Here is a 12271-nt window from a genome sequence, read left to right as displayed (position 1 = left end):
GAACAAGACTCAATTTCTGCTCTTGGTTCTAGTGCAAAAAACAAATACATAATATGGACACATTGATGTAACATGATATAAAAGGTTCTATGTGCAGAAAATTCTGGAACACAAAGAGAATGCTTGAGGAAGTTGCTTGAGTTGAATCTTGAAGAATAAGCAAGCGTTAACAGGGTAAAGAAGGTGAGAAATGCCTTCTGCAGAGAGGGAGCACTATACACAAAGAGTGGGATAGTAGAATAGGAAGATGCAAGAGTGGGTGAGGTATGAGGTATGCAGTGAAGACAAAGGCAGAGGGGAGGCTGATGGACAGCCTAGTCATGGAGGACCTTGAGTGCTAAGTATTGTTTTGCAATGAAGATCCATAATTATATGAGACTCAGGTGAAGAAAAGCTAGTCTTACAGTTGCAACAGGAGAATCCAAGGCCTCCTCCAAGGAGCAGGGCTGTGTGGCCCCCAGTACCCCACATTGCCTGGGCTCAGCTTATCTCCATTCTAATTTCCTTGCATTCTCCCTTGCTGTCTGTGCCAATCTTACCAGCTTACTTCCAGTTCTGTAGATGCCACAGGACCTTTGCATATGTTGTGGTTTTCTCTGCCTAAGTAATAGGTCCCCAAGTACTTATAAGAGTATTAAATTAATGTCTGTCTTCCACATTAGGCTTCAAACTAGGGACTGTGCCTGTCTTTGTTCAACATTATAACCTCAGCATCTAGCATAATGTAGGTTCTCAGTAAATATTTATGGAAGGAAGAAAGGGTGGGAAGAAAGAACTTAGCTGTTAATCTAGAACCCCCACAAACTTTCATATGCCTTTTCCTCTACCCCATTCACTCCCCAGCTGAGGCTGTCTTCTTTGATCCTGTTCAAGGGTTAGGGCTAGAACCTCATGCTGGCGATTGAAGCAGTAATTTCCTGTCAGGCCTTGTCATTTGAGTAATTTGCCTCCAGAGGGTGAATACTAATTGATGATAACAATGAAAGCAACCTTGGTGTCACTCCTTCATAGTTCACTTCCAAAAACTGAGACTAAGCATGTTCAATTAATCTGGGCTACCAACATGGTTAGAGAAAGTGAGCAAGGGTCTGAGAACCGCAGGCTCCTGAGAGTCCACTTGTGTGTCCATGCAAAGATGGCCCTAAAGCTGACTTAACCATGGAAACCCTTAGAACCTTTGCAGAGTGACCAAGAGGCACTGCACCATACAGTGCTCTTCAGGACTGGGCAGGAACATGAAAACAGGACTGAGCAGGGCAATCACAGCTCTCTGCAGTAGTCCGTGCTTGTCCTCAGGGGATGTGTCACAAGACCTACAGTGGATACTTCAGTCTGTGGATACTACCCAACCCTATATATGTGCTAATTTGTCCTTTACATACATAGCTATGTTAAAGTTTAATTTACAAATTGGGCCCAGTAAAATATTAACAACAATAACTAATGATAAAATAGAACAATTATAACAATAATCAAAACAGCACACAATTTGAAACTTAGGAATTGTTTATTTCTGGAATTTCCCATTTAATGTTTTCAGACCTGTGTTGTCCATGGGTATCTGGAATTGAAGAAAGCAAAGCCATGGAGATGGGGGAACTACTGTATTCAGGTTTTGATAGGATTTCAGAAGTGTTGTATTCTCCATGGGGTATTATCTTTATTGAAGACATGCAGTGGTGACAGGCAAATGGACCAGGGTTCAAATCCTGGCTCATCATTTACAACCTGTGTGTACTGGGCACCAACTTTGCCCTCTATGAGCCTCAGTTTCCTTACCTAGAAACTGTAGGAGAAGGGGATCAAAATAGTACTTCATTTGTTGTCATTGTAAAGATTAACTGAGATGATGTGTGCAAAATGTGTAGCACCGATCCTTGAATGTGGCAGGTGCTCAATCTGCATTATCCACTATTATTGTCAGTTAATATGATTATTATCACCCGAAGTATCATCTTCCTAGAGTAGAAATATCAGTTTAGATTTTCAGATATTTATATGACTTTCACAGTGTGCTAGGACCTATGTAGATGAGCTTACATTTTCAGATATTTATTTGGCTTTAACAGTGTGCTAGGATCTATGTAGCTGTTGTTACCAAAAGATGTACACAAGAAAGTTCCTAGCAACAATATTTGGAGCCCCAAACTGGAAATAGTCCAGATACCAATCGAGAGTAGACTAGATAAAGAGACTCAGTACAGCCACGTGTATATACCATGTACATGTATATAGCATGTACATGTACATATATATACCGTGTATATGTATATACCATGTACATGCATGTCCATGTACATGTATGTCCACGTACATGTATGTCCATGTCCATGTATATGTATATGTGTGTACATGTATATACATGTACATCTATACACATGTACATACATCATGTGCATGTGATGTATACCTATACACATATGTACACATACACATACATATGCACAGATGTACATGTGTATACATGTACATGTGTATGTATACACATGCACATGGTATACACCTGTACATGTATATGTATATGTATACACATGTATATGGTATACACATGTATATGATATACCCATGTATATGCACATAGTTAATTCTCATTCCCTGAATCTGTTTTGCTATTTAGCCCTCATCCCTGTGCCTTTGAATAGCCTATAATGTCTTGCACATTCTTAAGGGCCTTCTCATCTCCTGCTTGTCTTCAATACCCAGCTCAAATATTGTTTTTGTGCAGCTCTCCTCAGTGCTCCTGAGCACCCTGTGGTTTTGCTCAGTCACCCACACATGCCGGGATTAGATCACTTCCCTCCAATGTCACTCTGCCAGATCTGACTCTTCACTCCGCTGAGAATGCACTCAAGTGTACACACTCAGAACTTAGTACCTGCCTGGAGCATGCAAGGTCATCAAGGACATGTCTTGATTGAGGGAAGTCCATCAGCACAAAGTCACTTGGGTACAAGCGGCTTGCTGTGGGATAAAGGGTAGCATTTTTGAACTCTGGATTGGGGAACTATGTGGCAATTCACACTTAACAGGTCAGCTATAATCTCAGAGCTCAGCTGCCCAACCTACTCATGCTCCTTCTGTTGTTTTGTTTGTTTCCCAGTGACCTTCAGTGACTGTAAGGGAAATGACAAGCTACGCTATGAGGTCTCAAGCCCATACTTCAAGGTGAACAGCGATGGTGGCTTAGTTGCTCTGAGAAACATAACTGCAGTGGGCAAAGCTCTGTTCGTCCATGCACGGACCCCCCATGCAGAAGATATGGCAGAACTCGTCATTGTCGGTGGGAAAGACATCCAGGGCTCCTTGCAGGTAACACATCTGTTTGAGATAACTTGGGTTCAAGGAGGACATTAGGTTCTGTCTGTCTTGTGTGGAAAATGGGTCTTTAATTTATTATGTTGGCTAAGATTCTTTGTGTTATTGTTGTTGCAAATGACATAAATCCAACTCTAAAAATGTAGAGGAGGGGCAGTGGCAATTAATTGATTCGAGTAACTAATTTAGGGATAGTTCATGGATTAATTCATGGAACTATTTTAGGGATACTTCTGCCTTCAGGCATGGCTATATACTGGTGCCCAAATCAGCTTTAATCCCTATGCATCTCATAGCTCCATCTTCCTTTTATTAGATTGACTGAGACAGTCACATCTCTGCCTACCTCCCGAGGTGGAGGTCTCAGCAACTACCCTCATTCTCCTGGTCTGAAGTCACCTGAGAAAGCATCTCTTCAAGACGATGCTAACAAAACCTTGGAATTCAGTCTCGTAGGTTAGATCATGTGTCCACCCCTGAACTAAACATCGTGTCCATTGGGTTGTGCTGTTCTGGTTGGCCACGTCTCGGTCACATTTCTTTTCCTGAAGCCAGGGCAGAGTCAGCCCTGTTCACCTGAAAACACACGGACTGAGAGTGAAAGAAATGTAGTTCCTCAGAGTAAATTAAAGAGCTGTTTTCAGAGGAAAGGAAATGGATGGTGGATAGGCCAGAAAAGGTGGCCCATTAGAGTTGTATATGGTGCTGCATATCGTGCTGTATGCATATATGGTGTATGTGTATGTGTACATATGTGTACAGGTATATATTACATGCACATATACCATATATATGTATATGGTGCTGTATGTATATATGGTGTACAGGTATATGTATACAATATACATGCATCTGAACCATATACTTATGTGTATATGTACACATACATATGGTATATGTGCATGTAATATATACACATATGTATACATCCACATTTAATATGTCAAAGATATCTCAAAGCTAAGCTGCCCAGCCTACTCCTGCTCCTTCTGTTGTTTGGTTTTGTTTCCCAGTGACTTTTGGTGACTTCGGTTTATATATGTGTGTATATGTGTATATGTATGTATGTGCATACATATACTGTATATGCACATATACTATGTATATACATACACACATGGTATGTCTGTATTATATGTGTGTGCTGCATATGTATATGGTGTATATGTATGTCTATATATACTGTGTATGTGTGTATATACATACACACATGGTATAGCTGTATTATATGTGTGTGTAATTGCCTATCATGCTTCTCGTTTGCCAGGCAGCAGTGCTTGTTCCCTTCCACAAGCACATGCATGCCGATCCCTGCACTCCCACACATAAGCAAACACTTTGTGAGTGTCACAAACTGCCATTCAGACTTCGCAATTGTGCCATTCAGAGACTTTTTGCTACCACTGACTCACGCCTTCTTCGCCAGAAGCTCAGGGACTCCACCTTCATGAGAAAAGGAGAGCGAGACACACAGCAGGATTCCAGCCAAACAGTGTCTTAACGATGGCATTCCCCTGCTTGGCATGCCTAGCCTTGTCTCCTGCCTGCGAGCTTGGTCTTCCTCGATTTTTCACAGCCCCTAATTCACATCCCTGTTCTCCACCTGCCATATTACCCACATCCCTGCTTGATCTACTCATTTTGTTCAGTGGTGGAGCGAGCGTGGGTCACACAGCTGGGAGCAGAGACAGTAGAACTGGCAATGTGAGAGTTACCTTCCTGCCAGTGCTGTCTGTGTGATCTTGAGAGCATCACATAGCTTCTTTATCTGCAGAATAGCGAGGTTAAACAGCCTGCAGTGGCAGATAAGTGGCTCATGTGCCACCCTACTGTCACCATGCTTGTGGCAGATATTGCTAATAACCCTTGGCTTAGCCTGAGTATCCTGCTCAGTGCAATGCTTCTGGAACCTACTATCAGTTGATCATTTAGCGATGTTCCTGAGGATGGAATCTATCTGCCATTCCTGGGCTGGATGAACTTCACAATTCCCCTTCAATATCTGTGAAGCTGTGAGTTAAGGGTAGATGGCAACCTAAAAACGAATGTATGGCATGTCAGTCATGTTTCAGAGCAAACTGGATATTGGTGAATTCATACCAGTGTGGAAATCCATTGACACCATAAAGGCAAGTTTTTCTCTTACTTAGCCATGACCATTTTCACAGCATCTCACTAATCTGTGATATAAGTTATATGGCACATATCTGAAGCAACAAGGTTGCCAGGATATACGGCAAAAACAATGTTCTGTAGAAACATGGAAATGGTATGGTAAGGGGGTTTGCCCATGGGCTTGAATGCATTTAGATAGCGATTGTTGTTCATGAATGGTGGCTCATGTTTCTATCTGGAAAAGACGCCGTCATCGCATTTTGCTTGAAAGAGCAGAAGGGGTTCTGGGCAGGTTCTTGGGACCAACCCCACCTTGAGGGGCTGGGAGGACTGGATTCATTATGAAAACTCAGCCACACATTGTTGGTTTCTGTGAGATGCCACAGAAAAAGCCTCGAGTTTCTGTGAGATGCCATCCAGAGACAGAGCTCCCCTGACCCCTGGCTGTTTCTTGCTTGCCGCCGTCTGTACGCATTTTTGACAAAATTTGCCTGTGATTGTTTTTGCTTCTTATAAAGGGGGCGGAGGCTGCTGTGTCCTTCAGTTTGCCAGACTTCAGCAGAATGGGGCATTCATCTCCCACCTCCAGTAATTTTATGAGATTTGAAAAAAGGCTTTGTGAAGATGCGTAGCTGTGTCCTTCATAAAAACGCCTCAAAAAAGGAAAAAAATAAAAAGAAAATGAAGGGAAAACAAAATAGCAAAATAATCCCTCTGAAGAGAGCACATACCTCAATGGATATGCACGTGGTATGTTTGCAGGTCCTACTGTGTGCAGCCAAGTGGGCCAGCTGATAGAGAAGAAAATCAGTGAATGCCTGAGTCAGCTCATCTCCTGTGGGGGAGGGAATATGAATGTGTGCACTGATGCTTGGGTACCGGGAGAGGAGCTAACAGTGATGGATGATCTGTGCATTTGGAGAGGAGAGAGGTCAAGGGGAGCTGGGCTGGTCCTCAAAGCACCAACCATGTGCCAAGTGTTGCTCCATGAGCTACAAACGCTGATTCATTTAATCTCCTTAGCAATTGGAGGCAGATGCTACTGTCTTCTGCCTCATAGTGACTTTTTACTGATTTTACTGATGGAGGAACTGAGGCACAAAGAGGCAAGTGACATTTCCAAGGTCTAAAATTGCATAACAAGCTGGATGGAAATGAGACTTAAGCCTGGGCAGCCCGGCCCCTGAGTCCGTGCCTCCAACCCCTCCATGAGCTGGACTTTGAAGGATGGGTCATTGTGCATAGTTGGGAGGGTCTACGAGGGAAATGTTGGACTGTCTGCATGGTACTTCTCTTCGTAGCTGTGTTACCTTCAGTCAATTGCTTTACCTCCTGAGCCTTTATGTAGTTTTGATTTTTTCATCTGTAACATAGGGATAATAGACTTGTTTGGATCTTCATGTGGATTAAATGAGACAATACATGTAGCAGTAATACATAGCACTCAGCTGATGCTACAGCAGTGACCAACACTGATGCTTACATAATACTTACTATGTTCTACATCCTGGGTGTATTCAAGTCTTTCATCCTCACAGCAACATGCTAAGGGAAGCTGTTACTGTTACTGCTGCTATTATCATTTGCATCTCCTCGGTGAGGAGACTGAGACACAGTGGGGCTGTTTCTTGCTCTGGCCACTTAGCTAGTAGGTGGCAGAACGGGGGCCCAGACCTTAGCAGCATGGCTCTGGAGCTCTCCACTTTTTTTTTTTTTTTTTTTAAATAGGGTCTCATTCCCGTCTCACAGGCTGGAGTGCAGTGGTACAATCTCAGCTCACTGCAACATCCACCTCCTGGGTTCACGTGATTCTCCTGCCTCAGCCTTCTGAGTGGCTGAGATTACAGGCACCCACCACCACACCTGGCTACTTTTTGTATCTTCACTATAGATGGGATTTCACCATGTTGGCCAGGCTGGTCTTGAACTCCTGACCTTAAGTGATCCTCCCACCTCAGCCTCCCAAAGTGCTAGGATTATAGATGTGAGCCGCAGTGCCCAACCTGGAGCTCTCTGCTTTATCAGTAGGTTCTATTGGCTCACCATCTGGAACAGAGTAAGCCTGCACAACGTTCACTCCCACAAATGCAGTTACAACAGAGGCAAGCAAGGCCTGCAACCCAGAATGTCAGATCGTCAGGACCAGCTCAGTGCCCTTTCCCCTTTCCCTCTTCCCATGGCTCAACCTGATAGAACACTCTTGCGGCTGCCTGTAAATTCTGACCCTTGATATCTGGCTCCCACTCTGCATCCCTCTCCCTTGAACCCTGTGTTCTGCTTCTTCCCAGCACTTTGGTTGGTGATGCTATTATTGTGCAGCCTGGGTGCAATTCATCTTCTCATTCTCAGCAGGGAGATCTGCAGTTCCCGGAGATAATTTGGCTCCACCTCAGGGATTAGCCTGCACACCCATACTCCCCACACAAGCCAGGGTCCAGCATCCCAGGGTCTACTTTTCTGGGCCAGAGGAAGCTGGAACAGAAAGGGAATGCTAAATAAAAGCATGGGAACAGGTGGGCAGACAGGATGGCGACAGCATCTGAAGACCAGGAGGAGGGATTCTAGATTGATATGACAGGAGCTAGGGAGCCATTGTAGGTTCTTAAGCCGAGAAACAGGCAGGATAAAAATAATCCTTGGTGGTGTTCATCCAGGAGCCTTGACTGGAGTAGGGAGAGACTAGAGCTACTAGTTAAAATAATAGCTACCACTGTTTTTTGAGAACTGATTTCATGGAGCTTTCTTACGGTCATGCATCTTAGTCTTTGTTTAGCCTATGTTATTTCTAATTCTCACACCCTCACTATGGGGTTGCTGAGATTACCCCTTCCCATAGAAATGGGAACCTGGCCAAGAGACCCTAACTTGAAACTGATAGAAATGAGATTGAAATTCTGGCCTCTGCCTAAATACCCATTCTCCTTCCTGCCACTTTGCTGCTAGAAAGCTGTGCCACTGGGGAGGCTACTGCCATTGCCCATGGGTCTAGGAGATGAGAGCATCAGTTAGAGCAACATGGGAGCAATGGAGGGAAACCAGATGCAAGATTTGCCAGAAAGGAAAAAAGAGCCAGGATCTCGTATCTGGATGATTTCAGATTGTCTATCCTGGAGGATGGAGATGAATTGGACCAGTCAGGAAAGAAATGTTAGGGAAAGATGTCTAGTCAGGCTTGAGTGTGTTGATTTATATGCTCCTAGGGACATCTTTATAGAGATGTCCAGGAGTCAATGGACAATATGGGACTGGCTGCTAGAGTACAAATTTGAAGGAAGAACAGCATAGTCGTGGGAGTTTGGGCTTATGTTGAACATGAGTGGGTTCAAATTTCTGCTGTGTCACTTACTGATTGTGTGACTTGGGCAAGTGACTCAATTATCTGAATCCCAATATCCTCATCTGTCAAATAGGGATAAGAATAGTCTATGTCACAGAGTTGTTCTGCTGGGCATAGCACCAGACATCAAGGGACAGTTCCCATCAATGGTATAATTTTGGAACCTCAGGAGGAAGGATAAGGAACTGAGGGCTAAGTGTATTCACTGAGGCCCTGAGACTAAAGCCAGAGATGGGGAACGGGAGGAGAAAGTAAAGCCAATGAAAAGAAAGGGAAGGCGTGCTCAAAGAGGTAGGTGGGACCGCCAGCCTAACCAAAACGGGCGATTTCACACTTGCTCATTTCATGCCACTGTGTTTTGGAAGGAAAGATTCTCTAAGGCAAATGTAATCACAGTGAAGCCTATTTTAGCTGTGGTAACTGGAGCCTGGCTCTTCTTTAATAAAAGGAGCCTGGCCTCTTATTTTTACCTGCTACTTATGACCCTGTCTCACCTGCAAAACGTATACCCCAAATCTGGGAATTCTGATTGTTAATGACTTAATTATAGACTCACAAGCTATTTCTGCATTTTTAATGGGCTTCCCAGAATCTAGTACCTGCCTGGGTTATGTAAGATCACCTTAGATCTGAGTAGGCAGAAGAGCAGTGTAATTCCAAGTCTTTTGACAGGCTCTGACAAATTGTTATGGAAGATAGTGAGGTTAACCTTCCATGCACAAAAGGGTTGTCCCGTCTGTGGAAGGTCATGATGAACGTGACACACCAAGTTATGTCTGGACAGAATCGTGACTTTTCCCCACCAAATCTGCTGTTTCTCATGGCCCAACAAGGACGAAAGGAAAAACAGTGGATGAGGGGTGTGTGTGTGTGTGTTTGTGTGCACACGTGCATGTTTACCTTGTATGTAGTTTCAACAGTTTACACAGAAAAGCTCTGTGCTTCGTTCCTCATGCAGAAATGTCTTTATTTGCCATGTAAATGGGATTCAACAACTTCATTTTCTGGCCTGGCCAATGAAAACACAAATGAAAAACACCATACTTACTGTTTCTTTCTGAGTTAAGAAATTGTAGCTTGCCTAACTATAGATCATGGAAAGTAATTCTGACATCAGTTAAAGAACTTGATGGAGTCAGGTTGGGAAGTGACATCAGGGAGCTTAGAGGAATTTATTCTGGCATTGGGTTTGGGAACTAAAGAGACTGTACCTCCAGGCTTTGTCTTGAAACATAGAAGCCCACACACTCAACAGTGGTAGAATTTAGATGCCTGTGGCCAGGCAGCCAGGTCCTTATGAACAAAGCAAAAGTCTCCCATGGCCCAGCTTCCCACGGAGAGTTATGAGGGCCACAGGCTATAGGCTTGGATCCAGCCTCACTGCTCCCAGTCTGGAGTTATTCCTCAAATGCACCTGGTCACTTCACGCCTCTGCTTAATAGGCCCTCACTTCCTGATCAGCTCACCTGGCCTTGGGGATAAATTCTAAAGACAGCACATGTCTGAAAAGGTCCGTTGTGGTTTAGCCTGACTGATCCCTGCAGCCTTCTTTCAAGTCCCATTCCTGCTCATCTCTAAGTGGCTTGACCTGCAGAAATGTCACCTTCTCCAAGAGCCTTCCCTGCCTGTCACCCTCACGTCTTGTCCCCACCCCAAGAAAGGATCTCCCCTACTGGTCTCAATCTTGGCATCAGTGCTTTTCCTCTGTAGCCTTCCTCTCAATTTGTAATTATGTATTTACTTTCTTGTTCGGGTGTTTAATGTCCGCCTTGGATGAATATAGGAAGAGTCTCTTCCCTGCCTCCCTCCCTTCCTTGTTTCTTTCCCTCCTTCCTTCCTGTATGTTCACAGCTCTATTCTCAGCACCCTGCCCAGTGCCTGGCACATAGTATTCAGTAGATGCCTTTTTAATAAATGGATGAGTGGAGCAAGTTACCCCTCTCACACCCTACATTGAACTCTCCCTCCTTCAATACCAAATCACTTGTGGTTTCTCGAATTGACCAAGCTTTCCCATCCCTTCACACTGGCTACTCCACTGTCTGGACATTGTTCCCTCCACTGTGGTTCCACCTGCCCTGTGGTCAGCACCATCAATACTTCAGAACCAGCAAGATTTCCCTTCTTTGGGAACAGCTCTCTGAATATCCCCCAGCTGGCTAGGTGTTGTTTCTCCTGGCTTCTGTAGATGCCTGCCTGGCTCTCTCTACTCATAGTACTAAACAAAACAGTCTGCTTTCTTCTGCTTGTGCCTGTCTCAGTGCTGACCTCCGGAGCTCAGGGCCGTCATTCCCATGCAGCAGACTAAGATCACTCTGGGGCCAGACCACCTTGGCATGAATCCCAGTGCTGCATTTACTACCTCTGCTCCAGGTTCCTCAGCTGGAAAAGGGGTTCATAACTGTGTGAACCTCACGGGGATGCTGTGAGGATTCAGTGAATCAACACGTGTGTATTCGTCAAGGTTCTCTAAAGACACAGAACTAATATTATAGATGAATATATGACAGGGAATTTATTAGGAGAATTGACTCACATCATCACAAGGTAAAGTCCCATCATAGGCCATCTGCAAGCTGAGAAGCCAGGAAGCCAGTCTGAGTCACAAAACCTCAAAATTAGGGAAGGTGATGGTGCAGCCTTCAGTCTGTGGCCGAAGGTCCCAGAGCTTCTGGCAAATCTCTGGTGTAAGTCCAACAGTCCAAAAGCTGAAGAACTTGGAGTCTCATATTTGAGGCCAAGAAGCATCCAGCATGGGAGAAAGATGGAGGCCAGAAGACTCAGCCAGTCTGCTCTTTCCATGCCATTATGCTGGCAGCCGATTAGTTGATGCCTACCCAGACTGAGGGGGGGTCTGCCTCTCCCAGTCTACTGACTCAAATGTTAATCTCCTTTGGCAACACCTTCACAGAAACACCCAGGAATAATATTTTGCATCCTTCAATCCAGTCAAGTTGACACTCAGTATTAACCATCACAGCATCCAAAGAACTTGGGACAGTCAGTGTCCCACAAGAAATTGGAGTTATTCATAGTGATTGCATTGTTAAATCCAGACCTATGGTAAATGTTCAGCTAATGAACGAGGCAAACTGAGATGACCCAGTCCTCCATCCGTGCCCAACATGACCAAATTGTATGATTTTTGCAGCCTGTATAGATTCAGGATTATGGGTGAATTTATACCATCACCACTCTTATTCCTCAGGTGCTCACTTTATAGGAAGCACTGACTAAACTTCCTAGAGAAGAGATTATTTCTACAGGTCCACTTAATAAACTCCAAAAGACCTGGCAGTATTTAAAAGTTCATTATGAACAATTTACACTTCTTAACTGGAAGTCAATACAAGTTGCCTCAATAAAGGGAAACTGGTCTCTTAATCAAGTTGCTTCAATTAAATGCAAAAAAATATTTTTCCCTTTTTTGTCATTACAAGAATTTCTTAAAAATAAAACAAAGAAGGAAAGTTATGACAGAAGCTGAAAAGGCTAAATTTAAGG

At 44.0% G+C, this 12271-nt stretch overlaps 1 protein-coding gene across 3 annotated transcripts in view; it reads left to right on the top strand.

Annotated features, from left to right (window-relative positions):
- The window catches only part of CDH13 (cadherin 13), a 1184027-nt gene that overhangs the window by 409603 nt on the left and 762153 nt on the right, over positions 1-12271 (top strand). For all 3 annotated transcript variants that reach the window (XM_032156331.2, XM_032156329.2, XM_032156330.2), the window contains one exon: positions 3101-3309. In XM_032156331.2, the coding sequence (XP_032012222.1) occupies positions 3101-3309 (209 nt within the window). The remainder of the gene's footprint in view (positions 1-3100; positions 3310-12271) is intronic.

Source organism: Hylobates moloch, unplaced genomic scaffold (assembly GCF_009828535.3).
Source record: "Hylobates moloch isolate HMO894 unplaced genomic scaffold, HMol_V3 SCAFFOLD_6, whole genome shotgun sequence".
Lineage (NCBI taxonomy): Eukaryota > Metazoa > Chordata > Mammalia > Primates > Hylobatidae > Hylobates > Hylobates moloch.
This window is presented reverse-complemented; position numbering and strand designations above follow the sequence as displayed.